Source organism: Caretta caretta, chromosome 9, assembly GCF_965140235.1.
Source record: "Caretta caretta isolate rCarCar2 chromosome 9, rCarCar1.hap1, whole genome shotgun sequence".
NCBI lineage: Eukaryota > Metazoa > Chordata > Testudines > Cheloniidae > Caretta > Caretta caretta.
Window position 1 is genome coordinate 9,864,216 of NC_134214.1, and position 20,411 is coordinate 9,884,626.

The window sequence follows — 20,411 nt, forward strand, 5'->3', positions numbered from 1 at the left end:
CTGTCTCCTGAAACAGGTGCTGTTTGGAGTTTTGGGAATTAACTTTTATTATCCTTGTTCCAAGGACACCCTCTCCTCCGAATACCACTTCAGAATATGAAGGAAGTGAGGAAGACCAATACAGAAATCCAATCCAAGGCCACTCCCTTTTTGCTACCTGAAAACGCAGTTCCACGGCATTGCCTGTCAGTACCTTGACTGGACAGTGACCACCTTTCAACCCTGTCAATACTCATTAAGGTCAGAGCTGATGTCAGTGCATGGGAAATGTTAAACGACGGGAGGGAAAGATACAGCAGCTTCTTGTGCATCCCACAGATTTGTTTGTGTCTGACTACATTAGTACACCGTATATACTCGTTCATAAGCTGAATTTTTTAAGTAAAAAAGGGAACCACCAGAGAAGGGGGTTGGCTTATGAACGGGTACAGGGGGGAGAGGTGGGACACAGCCCCTCCCCCGAACAGAGGGGGCAAGGAGAGGCAGCACAGCCAGCAGAGCCAGAAGAGAAGAGGCGGGGCCAGAGCCTCTCTGCTTCTGGCTACGCTGCTCTCCCCCCAGCCTCTGAAGCAGCTGCAGCTCTGGGGCTGGCAGGCTGTGGCACCCGGCCTGCCGGAGCAGCTCCAGCCAGGCCAGAGACATCCTCCCCTGGCCCTCCCCAGATAAGGTGGGAAGGGATGGAATGGGGAGAGTGTGGGGGTCCTAGGCAGCACTCCCCTAATCCCCAGTTTCTCCCCCTCAAAAAATTTCCCCACCAGTTGCTGTCCTGGCCCATCAAGGTAAGCAGCTGGCACACCGGGACACCTTGTTTACTTAGGTTTACCTCCGTGCCTGCACACCCTCGAGGTAAACAAACCATGTTGACCCACCAGCAGCTTATCCTGATGGCCCGAGAGCCAAAGTTTGCTGACCCCTGAATTATAGGGTCGGCTTATGAATCGGTCATAAAAAATTTCCATTTTTACTTATTCATCTTGGGGTGGTCGGCTTATAAATGAACCGGCTTATGATAGAGTATATATGGTAATTAACTCTTTGGTTGTAAAAGAATGTCAGCAGGACAGCCTGCACTTTTAACAACTTGCACAGACAAAACAAATTAAATATTTTTAAGAGACAAATTTGGAATAATGAGTTCCATTTGTAGAGTTATGTCAAAACAGTACATTTAACAGCCTTTTAGACTGGAAAGGCAACAAGCCAAGAATTAAAAATAGAACTTGCAATCTGTATAAGGAGTTAATATCCCTCACATAATGTTTCTGGGTAAATTATTTTTTCCAGAAATTAAACAAAAAATACTTTTTTCATGGCAAACTGCATTTTCCAGTATCTTCAGATAGTTAGTGCTCCATATACACCTGAGGAGACATTCTTTTCAGAGTCTGCATCTTCTCTAATAATACCGCAGACCATGTAACAGGGACAAGCACCCACACAGAACAAGAAGGGGAGAAAATCAGAATTCAGGAGATAGAAATTAAGACTTCGACTGAGTTCATCCCACTGCAAGCGCAGGATGCAACCTCCTAATAAAGGATGTGTCAAGAGAGTGACAACGGTTGGGACTACTGTAAAACACAGACTCCAAACCCCCGGTGAAAGGAGCACCTCACATCTCTTGAATAATCTCCTCCTGCCTACTCTGGAGTAGCATTATGGCCTTAGATAGTCTCTGTGTGAGGACTGCCCAACACAGCCTTAGAGGAAAAACTGACTTATTTTTATTATTCTAATCCTTCCTTGTAAGAGCGAGCAATCAAACTAGTTTTGCACACTATTGCAAAATGAAGTTGTAAGTAATGAAGTGATGAAATTAGATAACCAGTATTAAAAAATGAAATTTAAATTACAATTACACCAGCCTGCAGAAGGCCTAGCATTTACAATAGCTCTCTTTGTCTATGTACTGACAAAAACATAGGCAATTAATTTTTTTAATTACTGCTGAAACACCGAGTTTAGATTCTACACATAAATAAGACAGTATAACACATACAGTACATACTTTTCTACTGCTGATCGTTTCTGAGATTTACTCTTGTAATTTAATGCCATCTTTGTCTCCATACCCGTATACACAGCAACACCTGAAAAAAACAGAATACTTCAGTTTCTGTTCAGGTACAGCTTGGTATTTTCTACAAAAATTAGAGGGGTTGCTACTTGTAATGTGCACTCAGACAGCATGGTGAGGCTAGTTAGACTTTTCGGTGGCATTCTGTGATGATAAAGCAGAGTTTTGGAATTAATTTTAGCACTTGCTAATACTGCTCAACGTTAGGTCTGTACTGTTCCCTGATATATAATTAAGGGTATAGAGGTCAGAATATAAATGCCCTAGAGTAGGTCTTAAACACTGGAAACAGACAGCAGTGTCAGAGCCACCTATCTAATGGACTCATTACTCCATTATTAAACCCAAAGACAGAATTTGATATCCCACAGGGCTCTCTGGTCATAGTCTCCTCCCCTTCAGCCATAATCATACCCCATCTACAGGTAACCCCCAGTAGGACTGTTAAAATATCTTCAATATGAGGGAGAAAATTAGGCCACAATTCATCAACATGTTTTAAGAAGACACTGTTAAAAATGTTTCGATGTCTACAAACCAAAAATTTCTTTTGTGTTTTTTAATCTTGCTCCTCGAAGTAACAGACTTTCAGGCCCAAGAGGTCTAAAAAGAAATAGATACATCAGCATTTTTTTTTAAAAGCACAATATTTAAGAATGGCTATTTTTAAAATCTAGGACATCAACACATTTTGAATTCTAAGGATCCCTTTAAATTAATTTGTATTAGCTGAAACTGGTGCTGTGGAAAGCACAGCTGTAGTTATCAGGAAGGTTAATTTAAGGTAAGAGTGGTATGTATATGTTCCATCCCAGTGTTTGGACCATCTTTGGAAATTGTCAAAAAAGTTAGCTTAAAGTCAAGCAAAAAAAGTAAAATTTCCTTATTTTGCCTGAAGTGGTTCCAACAGAAATTGAAATGGAAAAAAACTCCAGTGGAGAGGCAGACACCAGAATTAAAAACTAAACACTAAAATGTACAGCTTATTAGCCTCCTGTACAGTTTAGTGTTGATTTTTCACTTTCATAACCAGTAGCAACGATAGCTCATGACTACCATTTACATAAACAAAGTACCTGATCCTTCAAGTTCAGTTGAAAACATAACCCAGATTTAAAAAACTGTGTTCTCAAAAGACAGACTTTTATGCTAGACTAACTGTAGCTACACAAGCAATTGCCATAGTTGCATCTACAACTACAGTAACTGTATGTGCAAATTATGCACTTGAGCGTGTGACATTTGCTTTAATTTTTTTCCAGTATAAAATCACTGTTAGAAAGAATTCAACCCAAACCTGAGTAAAATTTCTTATAATGTAAATATTTCTTAGGCGATTTGCAAAGTTTTAATGGAAAAAAAAAAGCAATATAGTACACTTGAAGAAGAGAAGATTTTACATGTTCAGGTAAATTATGTTCTCCTAAGAAGCCGTACCCATATTGCTGGACTCAAATGGTTTTACAGTCAATAAAAGCAGTTTAGCTAGCTCAGAATACATAGTTCAATCAGTGCAGTACAAGCAAACCTGGTTTCTTTTTGATGGTAAAGAGATATGAGCTCTGTCTACTGGTGGAGCTGTAAGTGTGTCATCACACATGGTTTAAACTGGTTCTGCTATACTTTTCAACTGAATTAATTTTGAGATTAATCCTGGAGCTGAACATGAAAAGCTTGGCAATAATATATTCTGAAGACCTGCAAATGTGGTAGCAACCGAAAGAAAACCTTTGGGAATGCCCTGTTTTTGTTGTTCAGGCATAGGCTCTGGGGCTGAAAGATGTGTCTTCTGTCTCCACACTTCATGCAAGACCTTTGAAAAGAGCTCAGGCAAATCATTTATTCACCCTTTATTCAAACGTACTCATCTTTAAAACTGACATAATATTTACCTACCTCACAGAGGTATTGAGAGCATCACTTCATTCACATTTATAATGATTTTTATAATTTTCCAATAAAAGGCACTATATAAGTGCTGAAATATAAACTTGTTTCAGAGGTTATTCAGTTAGTGGAAAAAGGGCCTTAAAAAAATAAATAAAAAAAAAATCAGAACCAGTCCAAGAAGTTCATTCTTAACGGGTTCTGATTTTTTTAAGGTCCTTTTCCCACTTAACTGAATAATCTCTTTAACAAGTTTATAATTGAGCACTTATATAGTGCCTTCTATCTGAAGATATAAAAATTTATTTAAACGTTAATTAAGTAAGCTTCCCAATTTGGTTGTGAGCTCAGTAAACATGTCAGTTTTAAAGATGAGTAAATTGAAGTACAGGGTGAATAAATGATTTGACCAAAGTCTCAAATGAAGTGTGGAGACAGAAGATAGATCTTTCATCCCTAAGGCCTATGCCTGAACAACAAAAACAATTAAAAATGAACTTCTTGGGCATTAAAATATCAAACAAGTCACAGGAAAGAACTGGTTTGTTAATGAATACATCTATTATGTATGAAAGCACATTTTAAAGATAGAGAGGACCAACTTTTCAAGAGGTCTCAACACCTACCAGCTCTACTCTCAATCTGGGCGCTAAGTACTCTTGAAACTCTGGGCACTTCTTTTAGGTGCCTAAATGGGAGCTAATATCAGTTGAAAATCCAGTCTTAAATCTCTGAACTTCTTTACTACTTGACCCTTTTGATAATTTTTGCCGCATTTTAAATGCATATTCCATTTATTTCAATGGACAGGAAAACCTCTTACACCAGGCATGTTCACTACCACAGGTGTTGTGCATTTATATGCTCTGCAACATTTAAGTAGTTAAATACCTAGTGATAGTGCACATTTATTAAATGTTAAAAAAAAAAAAAAAGCCCCAGCAGGGTAATAAGCCAGTAGTTCCCACTGATTGCAACAGGAGCGGAGAGTGCTCCGTGCCTCTGATCATCAAGCCATGGGTATCTACTGCATTACAAGACATAGAATTGTAAGTTACAACACTTCTCACAAATATGACATGCTAACTTCATACACACATTTTAAAAACATTCAAATGCCAACTTTACAAAAAGCAAGTTAATTCAAGTGGTGAAACTAACACTTAAAATTACTATAAACTAAACTTTGGAAAACAAGTAAGTTTAGGTTTAACTACTTCAACTGTCTAATCTAGTTTTACTTGACTCAACCTTTACTATGGAGTTGAAGTAGCATCTGGATAATAAACTATTACCCTTTTCCATTCCATGATAATTTTATGATGGTCATGTTCGATCACCTTAGCTTAGCTTTTAAAGTTTTATTAAGTTAGCTTTACAAACATTTTACTTACCGCACAATTTCCTCAATTTGATGACTTATAGTTATTCTTCCAACAAATCTATGAAAAAAGGTCATATGCCAGAATGTTGGTGTACAAACTCCAATATAAAAAAAGTCTTTATTTCATTAATGCAAGGAAAGCATGACATAAATGCGGTATGCGCCAGATGGAATATCCCATCCTTGATTTACAGTCTGTTTTATTAATGGGCAATACATTAAACTTGGTGATAATTTTGAGGTATGCTTCAAGAAGTCATCAACAAGAGCTATGAATCATCCCCCCCTCAAGAAAATGAACTGAGTGATTTTAGAAATAACCCATACAACTCAATTTATGAAATCAGATAAAAAATATCTTTTGTTAAGTTGGTTGAACCTCCCCCTACCAAATGATTACATGTTCCAATCAAGAAATATAATTCCTTTAAAAAAAAAAAAAAAAAAAGCAAAGTTACCAGTACATTTTTCATCTGAAATGAATAGTAATTTCACATCTAACAAAGTAGATGAATAAACTATCCAGTTACTTTCAAATTCTTTGGTGACTGAAATGTCAAAAATATTTTGTATGCCTTATAACACCCTGATATGAAATGACTGTAAAAGTTCACTATCATTGGTTTACTAGTTCTTTACTGACATCACTAATTCTATGACCTTTACAATCCACTTGAGATTCAGTGTTCAATAACTAGTTAAGCAAATATACATTCATGTTTTGAATCTGAAATTCCACAAGGATCCAAATACTCAGTTAAAATAAGCTACTGTCCACATAATATGATTACTAAAATGAATATACATGAAAGTTATCAGCTTCTATTAAAGCTAGTCATTAATACAAAAATCATGCAATGTTACTATTATGCTATGAGTAAGAAATATTTACAGGGTCATAGACCTACACATAGCATACATTTGTTAGGAAAACACCCTTTTAAAAAGTCTATTACACTGCTTGCTGACAGTAGCTTTTAAATGAGACATGTTGGTGTAGTAAGGGTTTACTAAACTACTCTTTTGCTACTGGGAAACAGTTCAAATCTTGCTTAGGCTGTAAATGAAAGTAAATTTTGGGGTATATGGTCTTAGTAGAAAATCAAAACAAAATCACACAATTTGAGACACTTTAATTTAGAACTAAAGAAAGGGGAGTTAAATATTCAGGACTGAAGTGTTTTGGCAGAACCATGTACAGCTCGTCTTTTTCCACAATTCCTGCTCAAGCACCATTACTTTTAAAAGTTGTGAACAAATTTACTGCTTAACAAGCAATGTAGAACCATGCTGGAGTTAAAATGTAAACAATAAAAATCAGAAGGCTCTTTCCCTTTTTGCAGCTTTAAGCAGCATAGGGATTTACATACAAACTCCGACATTTGTTTAATAAAACCTGAAATGTACAACAATACACAGAGAGAAACTTTCCTCTCAGCAAGATCCATATAATTAACCACCATTAGAAATTTTGCGTTTAAATCAACTTCAAAATTATGAAGAATAAAATGACACCTGTATAGGTCTGCTTCTGGCTGTTGACATTCTATAACAGCTACGAGCGTGTCCAGGTTGGCAACTGACTGTAATACTGCTGTTTCTGGGACTGCAACATGAGTCTGAAAAAACACACATCTCTATATATGAGAATTTCTCAATGATACAGAAAGGTACTAGTTTGTTGGCATTTCTTTGGTCAAGGAAAGCCTCTGGAACCCTGAAAAGGGTCATGGATTTTGTATATGAAAGCATCACATCTTGTACACTGACAGATGTTTCACCATTATGACACTGCAAACTACCATTTAAAGTACTGCAATAATGTTCCTTAAAAGTGATTAATGTGGGTTTTTTCTGGCCAAGTTAATTACCATTTATAACATTTCTTACATTACCAGATCAAGCAAGGTTCTTGGTCCTATTAATATACTGCAGCTCAAACCAAAAAATAAAATAAACAGGGATATTACAGTTCTGATATATTAAGATACACCTAATAACTAAAGGTCAGATTCTGCTATTCTTACTCTCACTGAGTAAGTACTGAGTAGTACACCTTACTTAAAAAGTAAGCCCACTGATTTCAAGGGGGGTTGGGTGCTACTCAGTTTGAGTAAGGGTGGCAGAATAAGATCTTATGTGTAGCACAAGAAGGTAAAACAGCAGATTATGACGTATCGTGATATTAAAAATAGCCTTGCTATGTGCTCAAATAAGTTAAGATAAAAATTAACTATATTTTGATAAGTACAGAACCTAGACACTCTCTTTACTTTTAGTAAAACTGCTAGCACATTAACAACAAGGAGTCTGGTGGCACCTTAAAGGCTAACAGATTTATTTGGGCATAAGCTTTCGTGGGTAAACCATCACTTCTTCAGATGTGAAGAAGTGGTGTTTTACTCACAAAAGCTTATGCCCAAATAAATCTGATAGTCTTTAAAGGTGCCACCAGACTCCTTGTTGTTTTTGTGGATACAGACTAACACAGCTACCCCCTGATACTTGCTAGCACATTGTGGGAGCTGTGAGAAATGTTTAAAAAAAGTAAAATTAGACACACAAAACCTCCCATTTGAGTCATTAACAGAGAAATTTAAGGACGCTGGCCTTTACTAAGTTAGCAAAGGCTGTAAGTTGATTTGACTCTTATTTCTACGTTGCATTTCATACTAGAAAACTGCATATGTTTAGATTACCAACCTTAAGATTAGTTTCTCCATCCAAGCTAGCAGTAGTAACATGACACGAACCATCCACTCTATCGGAGGACAGAAGTACAAGATCAACAGGGAAAGTCTCATCTTTGGCTACTCTGACAATATCACCCACCTGAAAGATAAACAAAAATGAGAGTATGCTTTTGAAAAAGAATAGATTAAGAATTAATTTTAACAGTTATTCAAAATTATAATGCAATAGACCACCATAAAATTGCAATGCAGCAAATGAGCATTTTGCTGAAATGAACTGGCATAACTATAGTTCTAAAGAAGAAATACACTGTTTTCTGCTAGTTACTAGATACATACCCTAATGTTTTTTGATCTAGTTTTTACAAGGCCACCACTTCGAACAACATAAACTGGAGCTCCATTTACTTCATTGTCTGCTTTATGTCGTAACCAGTCTTCATACCCCTGCAGAAATACAAGATTGAATGTTATATTTTAAACAGCTATATACTTTTCTAAGAGTAACAAAGTAGTTTGAGGCACCATAGCTTTGCAAACAAGCAACCAGCTGTGTGACCAAAAGCATGTCACCAGACCTCTGTTCTATTCAGGTTCGACTGCACCCATCACTGTGCAGTCGAAGCACCCTCTGTTTTCACTAGTTTCAGATTTGTTAAATAAAGATAAAAAAAATAGCACATGTAATGTAGAATTATGGAATCTTATTACTATTTTAAAACAAATATCTGCGGTGAAGGTTCCATAAGAAGAGTTAAAACAACTGCTCATGCAACCTGAGAGCCTCACAATGTCTAAGTGGATTAAGGCAACTGAGTAGGGAATAGAAACAATCATTCCCAGTGTCTCATTTACTGATTTATTAAAATAACCCCCTTTTCTGTTGAACTATGCAATTCCCAGAGAGCTTGCTCTAGCATCTTTCTGAGCAACAGCCGAGGCACCTGTTCTTGCAAAGAGATTTTAAACTTCTATGGTGTGGAGTTGACATTCATGTTTTGTTGAGCAAGTGGAAATGACAGCGTATGTGAGAAAAACAGTCAGGTACAAAGTCTTAATTCATCCAGAGTGTACCAGGGCAAAGGTTTAGAGTGACTAATCAACCTGGATTTTTAATAGAGAAGACAATCCAACATTTTCCCCTCCAGATATTCAAAAAATCAAAGGAGGGTACATGTCCTGTTTTATATTTTCTTTGTACATCAGTTAATATATTACTTGTTTACTTGTACATCTCCCAATAAATTTGTGGACAGACAGTAATAGGTATATTCTGGAAGATACTTTTGATATGCAGGAGGCAATGGATTGTCCAGCATTCATATGAATTAAACGGCTATCTGTATTCTTGAAACTAAGATTAATGTTAATATTATTTGTATTATTGTACTGCCTAGGAGTCCCAGTCATGCACCAGGACCCCATTGTGCTAAGGGTGCTCAAACACAGAACAAAAAGACAGTCCTTGTGCCAAGAAGCTTAAAATCTAAGTATATAACAGAGAAGTTCTTGAGCCAGTAATTCTTAGCAGCAATGTATTTTGCTGTTTCTTGGTTAACTCTGGCTATGGTTCACTGTTAAATAATTTTTCTACCAATGTTTCATTCACAAGTCTATGTGTCTTGTACTCTCAATTCAAAGTAGGCCTGGTGAGCGAGTAAGCAAGCTCACAGATGTGCATAAAATTCAGATGTGAACATTTAAAAAAGTTTGACTTGATAAAAAGCGAAGCCTGCAGCAGATTTACCATTTCTATATAAAAAGCTGAATGCTACTCAAAGTACTAAAAGTGTGTTCATCAACTACTTCTAAAGATTACAGCAAAGGTCACAGTTTTCTGTGAAGATCTAGGGTACTTTTGATAACATAGTAAATTCAGTGAGACAAATATTCAAGGGCATTTTCATTTAATATGGAGAAGTCACTTTCCACTGACCCTTGAGAAACAGATTCATTACCTTACTTTGCCTCAAATGGACAAAACAGCCAACCAACTCTAAAGTACTACCTCCAGTATCTTTATAAATTTATACCACATCTTATACACCATCATATATTCTATACTTGTCATATGCAATATTACAGAAATCTGCTTTAGAGATGTTTTAGAGGATTTTTTAGAAGCCTTATTGTGTGTATTTTCATCTTTCTCTCTCCACCTGCAAAGCTGCGGAGATTAGTTACCATGATTCCAACTGTACAGAGGTCAGAAGCAACCATAAAAAAACCTGGAAAGCTATTTTTATTGCTTTTCCGTACATAAAAATATGACAAAGCAGTCTGCTTTCTTGGAACCTTGCAGACCTAGAAGGGAGTATGGGGTCTCACTGAAATGCTGGGAATATCACAACCCCAATGAGATTGTTTCTGGCCTTGGAATGCCACAAGATATTGGACCTGAATGTTTTGATATTCACATATAGAAAAGTTGTTACTGATACAGAACTAAATCTTGCTTGTCCTGAACCTTGGACTAGGGTTAATTTGGGGGGGGTTGACAGAGGAAATATTTCTATGGAAAGTTTATTGAGGCAGTCAAAGGGGTATGATAGGTTTATCGTCTATCAACTGGTTCTTAATTTATAAAATTGATATCACCTCCATACATGGTGTTTATTACACATAAAATATAAGCATTTTGCCCAATTATATTCTTAATTCAGCCACTGAGATTTTTCTTCTTTCGGGTTAAAGAGTGTCCTGGAAACAGAACACTTTATTTAAAAAATGACCTGATATTGGACGATCCCACACATGACTAATGAATGGAGAAAAAAACCCGAAGTACCGTATTCTGTGTTTCCAAGTTTACAGTCTTATGTTACTAATACTCAGAAGGCTAACCCAATTCTTTGAGGGTGTGGAACAATGACCTAGACAAATTGGAGGACTGGGCCAAAAGAAATCTGATGAGGTTCAACAAGGACAAGTGCAGAGTCTTGCACTTAGGAAGGAAGAATCCCATGCAGGGGACCGACTGGCTAAGCAGTTCTGCAGAAAAGGACCTGCAGAGTGGACGAGAAGCTGGATATGAGTCAGCAGTGTGCCCTTGTTGCCAAGAAGGCCAACGGCATATTGGGCTGTATTAGTAGGAGCACTGCCAGCAGATCAAGGGAAGTGATTATTCCCCTCTATTTGGCACTGGTGAGGCCACACCTGGAGTATTGTGTCCAGTTTTGGTCCCCCCACTACAGAAGAGATGTGGACAAATTGGAGAGAGTCCAGCGGAGGGCAACAAAAATGATTAGGGGGCTGGAGCACATGACTTATAAGGAGAGGTTGAGGGAACTGGGGTTATTTAGTCTGCAGAAGAGAAGGGGGGTTGGGAGGGGGGATTTGATAGCTTTCAAATACCTGAAGAGGGGTTCCAAAGAAGATGGAGCTAGGCTGTTCTCAGTGGTGGCATATGACAGAAGCAGCAGCAATGGTCTCAGGTTGCAGTGGGGGAGGTCTAGGTTGGACATTAGGAAACACTATTTCACTAGGAGGGTGGTGAAGCACTGGAATGCGTTACCTAGGGAGGTGGTGGAATCTCCATCCTTAGCGGTTTTTAAGGCCTGGCTAGACAAAGCCCTGGCTGGGAATGATTTAGTTGGGGTTGGCCCTGCTTTGAGCAGGGGATTGGACTAGATGACCTCCTGAGGTCTCTTCCAACCCTAATATTCTATGATTCTAACGAAGAAGAAAGAAGAGAAGGCTTATTTGGGTCATGTAAATCCCAGTGCCATTAAAATTCTCTTGTTTCTGAGCAACACAACTGCTAAAAAGAATACACATTAGGAACTAGGGCTGTCAAGTGAAGAAAAAAAACTACTCATGATTAATTGGGCAATTAAAAAAATTAGTCACAATTAATTGTGCTGTTAAACAATAATAGAATACCATTTATTTAAATATTTTTGGATTTTTTCTACATTTTCAACTATATTGATTTCAATTGCAACACCGAATACAAAGTGTACAGTGCTTACTTTATATTTATTTTTGATTACAAATATTTGCACTGTAAAAAACAAAAGAAATCGTATTTTTCAATTCACCTAATACACGTACTGTAGTACAGTCTCTATCATGAAAGTTGAACTTACAAATGTAGAATTATGTACAAAAATAACTGCAATCAAAAATAAAACAATGTAAAACTTTAGAGCCTACAAGTCCACTCAGTCCTACTTCTTGTTCAGCCAATCACGCAGACAAACAAGTTTGTTTACATTTGCAGGAAATAATGCTGCCTGCTTCTTGTTTACAATGTCACCTCAAAGTGAGAACAGGTGTTCACATGGCACTGTTGTAGCCAGCATTGCAAGGTATTTATGTGCCAGATTTGCTGAAGATTCATATATCCCTTCACGCTTCAATCACCATTCCAGAGGACATGCATCCATGCTGATGATGGGTTCTGCTGGATAGTGATCCAAAAGCAGTGCGAACCAACGTATGTTCATTTTCATCATCTGAGTCAGATGCCACCAGCAGAAGGTTGATTTTCGTTTTTGGTGGTTCCGGTTTTAAGGCTTCTGAAAGCATGGTCCACACCTCATCCCTCTCAGATTTTGGAAGGCACTTCAGATTCTTAAACCTTGGGTCAAGTGCTGTAGCTATCTTTAGAAATTTCACACTGGTACCTTCTTAGCGTTTTGTCAAATCTGCAGTGAAGGTGTTCTTAAAGCGAACACATGTGCTAGGTCATCATCCGACACTGCTATAACATGAAATATATGGCAGAATGCAGGTAAAACACAGCAGAAGATATACAATTCTCCCCCAAGGAGCTGAGTCATAAATTTAATTAATGCCTTATTTTTTTTTTAACGATCATCATCAGCATGTCCTCTGGAATGGTGACCGAAGCATGAAGGGGCATACAAATGTTTAGCATACCTGGCACATAAATATCTTACAATGCTGACTACAAACGTGCCATGCAAACACCTGTTCTCACCTTCAAGTGACATTGTAAATAAGAAGCGGGCATCATTATCTCCTGGAAATGTAATACCAACTTGTTTGTCTTAGTAATTAGCTGAACAAGAAGTAGGCCTGAGTGGACTTGTAGGCTCTGAAGTTTTAGATTGTTTTGGTTTTGAGTGCAGTTATGTAACAAAAATGTTTTTACATTGTAAGTTGCATTTTCATGATAAAGAGCTTGCTCTACAGTACTTCACCACAACATGCTGGTGATGCCTCACACACTATGGAATCCTGCTACAGACTGGAGACAGCCTACAGTGGTCACAAAACTTACTGGATTTAAAATATCATACCATCTTGAAGTATTTTAATACCCTAATTTTAAGAGGCACTATTTCTCTTCCCTCTACTCCCTCCACTGCAACGTTGCAACTGATTAGCTCCAGTCTAACAGAGTTATGTGATGTGTCTTGAAACGGGTGCAGCAAATGGTGGGGAGTCACACAAACAGAAAAAGATCACTTCAGTATTTCATAACCTGAATGACCGTCTTACCCTTGCCATTTGGGGAATTCCGCATATAATTCTGAAGTTCACAGAATCGTAGAACTGGAAGGGACCTTAAGAGGTCATCTAGTCCAGTCCCCTGCACTCGTGGCAGGACTAAGTATTATCTAGACCATCCCTGACAGGTGTTTGTCTAACCCGCTCTTAAAAATCTCCAAAAATCTTTCCACAACCTCCCTAGGCAATTTATTCCAGTGTTTAACCATCCTGACAGGAAGTTTTTTCTAATGTCCAACCTAAACCTCCCTTGCTGCAATTTAAAGCCCATTGCTTCTTGTTCTATCCTCAGAGGTAAAGAACAATTTTTCTTCCTCACCCTTGTAACAACCGTTCACATACTTGAAAACTGTTTTCATGTCCCCTCTCAGTCTTCTCTTTTCCAAACTAAACAAACCCAATTTTTTCAGTCTTCCCTCATAGGTCATGTTTTTTAGACCTTTTTTGGTTGCTCTTCTCTGGACTCTCTCCAATTTGTCCACACCCTTCCTGAAATGTGGCGCACAGAACTGGACACAATACTCCAGTTGATGCCTAATCAGAGCAGAACAGAGTGGATGAATTACTTCTCATGTCTTGCTTACAACACTCCTGCTAATACATCCCAGAATTATGGTGGGGTTTTTTTTTTGTTTTTTTTTGTCTTTTGCAACAGTGTTATACTGTTGACTCATATTTAGCTTGCGGTCCACTATGACCGCCAGATCCCTTTCCACAGTACTCCTTCCTAGGCAGTCATTTCTCATTTTTATGTGTGTAACCGATTGTTCCTTCCTAAATGGAGTACTTTGCATTTGTCCTTATTGAATTTCATCCTGTTTACTTCAGACCATTTCTCCAGTTTGTCCAGATCATTTTGAATTTTAATCCTATCCTCCAAAGCACTTGCAACCTCTTCCAGCTTGGTATCATCTGCAAACTTTATAGTACTCTGTATGCCATTATCTAAATCATTGATGAAAATATTGAACAGAACCAGACCCAGAACTGATCCCTGCGGGACCCCACTCGTTATGCCCTTCCAGCATGACTCTGAACCACTGGTAACTACTCTCTGGGACCGGTTTTCCAACCAGTTTTGCACTCGCCTTATAGTAGCTCCCTCTAGGTTGCATTTTCCTAGTTTATTTATGAGAAGGTCATGTGGGACAGTATGAAAAGCTTTAGTAAAATCAAGATATACCACGTCTACCGCTTCACCCCTAGCCATAAGGCTTGTTACCCTGCCAAAGAAAGCTATCAGGTTGGTTTGACATGATTTGTTTTTGACAAATCCATGCTGTTACTTATCACCTTATTATCTTCTAGATATTTGCAAATTGATTGCTTAATTATTTGCTTTATTATCTTTCCAGGTATAGAAGTTACGCTGATTGGTCTGTAATTCTCCAGATTGTCCCTATTTCTCCTTCTTATAGATGGGTACTATATATTTGCCCTTTTCCAGTCTTCTGGAATCTCTCCCATCTTCCATGACTTCTCAAAGATAATCAGTAATGGCTCAGATATCTCGAGTTGTTGAATTTTAATCCTATTTTGCAGGTAACAATTAAGCCTTGCCAAAAGTCCTACCAGCATTAATATACTTCAGGGATAGTGAAATATAGTCAGATCTCTTTGTTTAGGTTACAAACAATATTTTTGTAAGGTTAGGATATTAATTGATTTTCTGCCTCTATTCAATATGTAACTGTAAAGTGATTACCTCCAATCATCTGACAGCTGTGTGAATGCCTAGATTTCTGCCCCAGAGGAGGACTTAAGCTTTTCCTGCCTAGGGCACCATTCTACACTGGCAAGAAAAGCTCTCTATGCTGCTCTTGGGGCTCTCTTAACTGCTGCCAAACAACATGCAGGTACTTTTAATGCATCACCCACCCCAAGTCTCTTTCCTGGTCTGTATTATGTACGAGGATTCCTTTATAATGTGTACTGAGGTGTGCCAAGGGAATAAGTGAGAGGCATTAGGAAACGGTCTTATAACAATTGATATACAAAGTCTAGACAAAAATGTCTTTTGACAGTCATTCCTGTGCATTTAAGGATGTTACAATGAGTCATTGGGTGCCTGACAGCTAAGCAGAGCTCCCCAGTTTAAGCTTCTGGCGGGCAACATTTTAAACACATTTACTGATTTCTTTCTAGAAACCGTGTGTGCGCTTTACCGCTTAGAGTGTCTAACAAATCCTGACTACACTATTTAAAGAAAAGATTAAGAAACTGTTTAAAAAGGAATCATGCTATTTAGGCTAATTTCATACCTGTTTTATGGCTGTTACAGTTATGACAAAGAACAATGGCAATCCGCTTGTAATAGGACTGGTCGGTGTATCTATCATAAGCTATAGGAAAAGAGAATGAGGATAATGTTAGTACCAGATTATTCTTAAAATCTTACAAAACCAAAGGCAATAACATTTTACACCACATGAGCAAAATTATGTAAGTCAGAGAGGCTCTTTATTACATATTCTATAGTCATTCTAGTGCAAAACTCCCCTTGATGTCAGAAGCAGTTCTCCTAAAAGGTGGCAATACTGACATACAGTGCAGACAGAAAATCTATGGATCACAGAAGAGAATTTCTCTTGCAGTTGGTAGTGTGAATCACATTTTGATTTTAAGATTCTTAACCAACGAAAACAAGAATTTATTTTCTCCTACCAAGTTGAGTTAAGATATATATTATATGAAACTGCTTTTTTACACCATACAAAGAACTAGCTTACAACAAAAAAAAGTAGGATAAAAGACATCTTAAATTCAGACTGAAAACTGAAAGCACAAATTTCCTAAGGCTTTATCTCTGGCACATAAATTAAAGAATCCCCTTGCACATAGTACTGCTTTCTGTCTTCCATAAGAGAACCTTGCAGATTTTACAATTTTTGCTACCACTGTTGTGGTGCCAACTTCAATGCAAACACTAAACATGTGTGCACGAGCCTGTATGGGTTTTTCTCTACTGCAGGAACAGTGCTACTTTACAGGATAAACTAACTGTATTAAAGGGCTGCAGAGAAAGGATACAGAGGGAAAACAGTTATTGAAAACATTAATATTAATTTAAGAAATTTATTAGGTTTACCTGAAATTTAACTCATTGCCTTGGGAAGCACTACCAAATAAATCTTGCATAGAGAGTTTTAAAAAGTTAAAGGTTAGAGAAAATAGCTTGGGCAACAGCAGGGCCTTGATCTTTTTACTGATCTTTTTACTCTCAAATTTACCAGAGTTAAAAAAATATGGCAAATTCCAGTCTGAGCGAGAGAACTTGTGTTCTGCTATTACACAGCCAGACAGGATTTCAGCCTTGAAACATATCTTACACCAAGAAGAATACTATAACATAGACAAAGATTGTGCAGAACCAAGTGGACCATGAACAGTAGTAAATAAAAATCTACTTTGATAAAGCAGATAGGAAAAGAAATGATGCTCTCAAGTTTCCAAGAGGATAAAGGATGGGCATATTGGGTCAGACCAATGGGTCATTTAGCCCAGTTCTCTGTCTTCCGACAGTGGCCAATGTCAGGTGTTTCAGAGGGAATGAACAGAACAGGCCATCATCAAGTGATCCAACCCCTGTTGTCCACTCTCAGCTTCTGGCAGTCAGAGGCTAGCGACACCCAAAGCATGGGATTACATCCCAAACCATCTTGGCTAATAGACACTGACAGACCTATCTTCCATGAATTTATCTAATTCTTTTTTTAATCCCATTATAGTTTTGGCCTTCACTATATCCACCGACAACGAGTTCCACAGATTGACCATGCACTGTATGAAGAAGTAGTTCCTTATGTTTTAAACCTGCTGCCTATTAAATTTCCTTTGACCACCCATGGTTCTTGCGTTATGTGAAGCAGTAAATAAAATTTCCTTATTCACTTTTTCCACACCATTCATAATTTTATAAATCTCTGTCATGCTGCCCCCAGCCAGTTCTCTTTTCCAAGCTGAACAGTCCCAGTCTTTTTATTCCTGCCTCATATGGAAGCTGCTCCATACCCCTAATCGTTTTTGCTGCCCTTCTCTGTACCTTTTCCAATGCCAATATATCTTTTTGAGATGGAGAAACCAGAACTGCATGCAGTATTCAAGATGTGACCGTACCATGGATTTATATAGTGGCATTATGATATTTTCTGTCTTATTATCTATCCCTTTCCTAATGGTTCCTAACATTGTTCGCTTTTTTCACTGCTGCTGCATACTGAGCAGATGTTTTCAGAGAACTATCCACAATAACTCCATGATCTTTTTTTTGAGTGGCAACAGCTAATTTAGACACCATCATTTTGTATGTATAGTTCGGATTATGTTTTCCAATGTGCATTACTTTGCATTTATCAACACTTATCATTTGCCATTTTGTTGCCCAGTCACCCAGTTTTGTGAGATCCCTTTGTAACTCTAGTCATCAGAGGAGTGAAGTTCTGGAACAGCCTTCCAAGAAGTAGTGGGGCAAAAAAACCCTAACTGTCTTCAAGACCGAGCTTGATAAATTTATGGGGGAGGATGGTATGAGGAGACTGCCTACAAGGGCATGTAGCTGCAAATACTCAAAATAGTATTTCAAATTTGAGCCTAAATTCATTCAGTGCAGTCCAAGTAGTTAAGACTCCAACACCCTTGTGAAATAGTTACTGTGCCTTTAAAAAAAAAATAGATGAAAAAACTGAGACAGAGTTTAAGTGATTTGCACAAGGCAGAGAATGAGTAGCAGAACTGAGAATATAACCCAGAAAATCCTGGTTTCCAGCTCTATATTCCGACTATGGAGTCTCTCTCATTAAATTATAAGTTTTATTCAACTTACCTGAACCAAAAATATAATAAGAAAATAAAAATTGGCTACTCTTCTGAACTGCTCAAATAAATTTTTCGGAATAAAATTCCACACTGTATACTGAAAAGAAAAGAGAAGTGGGGTTATATAACATGACATTGCACAAATTTTCCATAAAAAACTTTTCAATCTCTTCCCAGTCTCTCCCCAACAAATCCCTCAAAACCGTCTCATTCTCCTCTTCCCAAAGTGCTGTAACCTCTTCTCTGTCTTTGGGGTGAGGCAGAGCCAAGGCTTGTCCCTTCTTGTAGACAAGCCAGGAGCTAGGAGAAGCCCAGGCATCGAGGTAGCTGTGCTGGCTGCAGCAGTGCCAGCTGAAGATACCTTCCTACCTATCAGTGTGCGCGCACATGCATGGGTGGGTGGGAGGGCGGGAGAGGTGTCAGAGTGGTTCCCCTGGGGACTGCTTTCTCCCTTCCGCTGAGCCAATCAGCTGGTTGCAAGATGGCTATTGGGAAGGGGGAAAGATTTACTGAGGCTGCTGCAGCAGCAGACATTGCTTTCTTACCATCCAGTCAACTAAGATATTTATTCTGACCAATTAGGTCCATTCACCCCACCAACGGCCAGACTGCGCACCAGAAAGGAAACTCTGTGGGCAGCTCAATGTTCTTTACACTAACATGCTCTTTTTCACATAACAGGCTTGACAATTTGAGAGATGCCCTCTCTAAGTACAGATGTAAATATCTGGAGGTGATGCAGGGAATTGCCACTGGATCTCATGGTTCAAGACCCATCTTCTTTCTGAGGAATTTTACCTGAGACGGTCGGTCAGTGTGCAATCAGGCTTTCGTATTTTGAAGGGCAGGGTGATGGGAGCAGAGAGGAGGAGGAGAAGGGGCCTCACTTTTTAAACATTGGTTTTGAAGTCATTTGCTATTTTAAATGATGTGAAAACACATCACACTACCAGATGCACAGATACTCCACAACATCCTAAGTGATGTTTACTTTTTATCAAATATTTTTGACAAAGTACATGGATCCTTACCTTAGATGAAATGATTCTGTTCTCTGCAAATTTCTGAGGAATATAATGGCCATTCTGGGGGAAACGATTTGCTATGTAAATAGTTCGTGTATCACTTTGATGTGGTGGGTCAAAACCCTGAAAGGTAAAAGTAAAAATCAGTTGTACAACAGGCAGGACATTTTACATCAAAACTATCGTTTCAGATCACAGATGGCACACAAAATTCTGCTAATCTTTAAACTGAAATTGTGATCCAAATTTTAACAAGAGTCTTAGAATAGCAGATTATGAATTGGACACAAAGATGAACACATCTGGGCCAAAAAGTATATATTTTTTTGCTGTTAGGAGGCTTGCTTTTTAATGTCATTTAAATGCATTTTGATTAATTTGTGTTTTTTTTAATTTCCTATTGTGTTTAAAATTTGACATGGTCAACTGAAAACAACCTTAATTTATGTGGAGTGTGTTCATTCCTTACGGGGGACACATCACAAAAAAATCTTAAGAATCAGAAGAAAGAGCACATACAGGCTATGAAAAATGAGGGTAAAAGTTACTGTCTCACAGTAAAACCAGAAAAAAACAAAACAGAGAAATGGCAGTTTGGCTGAGGGAATCATAGAATATAAGGGTTGGAAGGGACCCCAGAAGGTCATCTAGTCCAACCCCCTGCTCGAAGCAGGACCAAATCCCAGTTAAATCATCCCAGCCAGGGCTTTGTCAAGCCTGACCTTAAAAACCTCTAAGGAAGGAGATTCTACCACCTCCCTAGGTAACGCATTCCAGTGTTTCACCACCCTCTTAGTGAAAAAGTTTTTCCTAATAGAGGGAGGGAGGGTATGAGTAAGGCAGAGAGAAGCAAAAATGGAAACCAAAATACAGGAGGAAATTAAAGATATTCAAAGCCGTACTTTTAAAAGCCATACTAATGTTGATCATAATTGAATCATATAAGAAAGTTTAAACAAACAGAAGAGAGTCACACTAACAATGCTACGGTTCAAGTTTGAAAAAAATAATCTGACCAGTGGAAAAATCAAGAAATTGGCCAAACATTATTT

At 38.1% G+C, this 20,411-nt stretch overlaps 1 protein-coding gene across 8 annotated transcripts in view; it reads right to left on the bottom strand.

The window, feature by feature from the left end:
- ATP11B (ATPase phospholipid transporting 11B (putative)) overlaps window positions 1–20,411 on the bottom strand; it is a 113,528-nt gene that overhangs the window by 59,601 nt on the left and 33,516 nt on the right. For all 8 annotated transcript variants that reach the window (XM_048863071.2, XM_048863069.2, XM_048863072.2 and 5 more), the window contains exons 2-10: window positions 19,366–19,482; window positions 18,342–18,431; window positions 15,781–15,861; window positions 8,381–8,488; window positions 8,052–8,180; window positions 6,864–6,967; window positions 5,359–5,406; window positions 2,616–2,680; window positions 2,009–2,090 (exon numbers count right to left, since the gene is read on the bottom strand). In XM_048863071.2, the coding sequence (XP_048719028.1) occupies window positions 2,009–2,090; window positions 2,616–2,680; window positions 5,359–5,406; window positions 6,864–6,967; window positions 8,052–8,180; window positions 8,381–8,488; window positions 15,781–15,861; window positions 18,342–18,431; window positions 19,366–19,482 (824 nt within the window). The remainder of the gene's footprint in view (window positions 1–2,008; window positions 2,091–2,615; window positions 2,681–5,358; window positions 5,407–6,863; window positions 6,968–8,051; window positions 8,181–8,380; window positions 8,489–15,780; window positions 15,862–18,341; window positions 18,432–19,365; window positions 19,483–20,411) is intronic.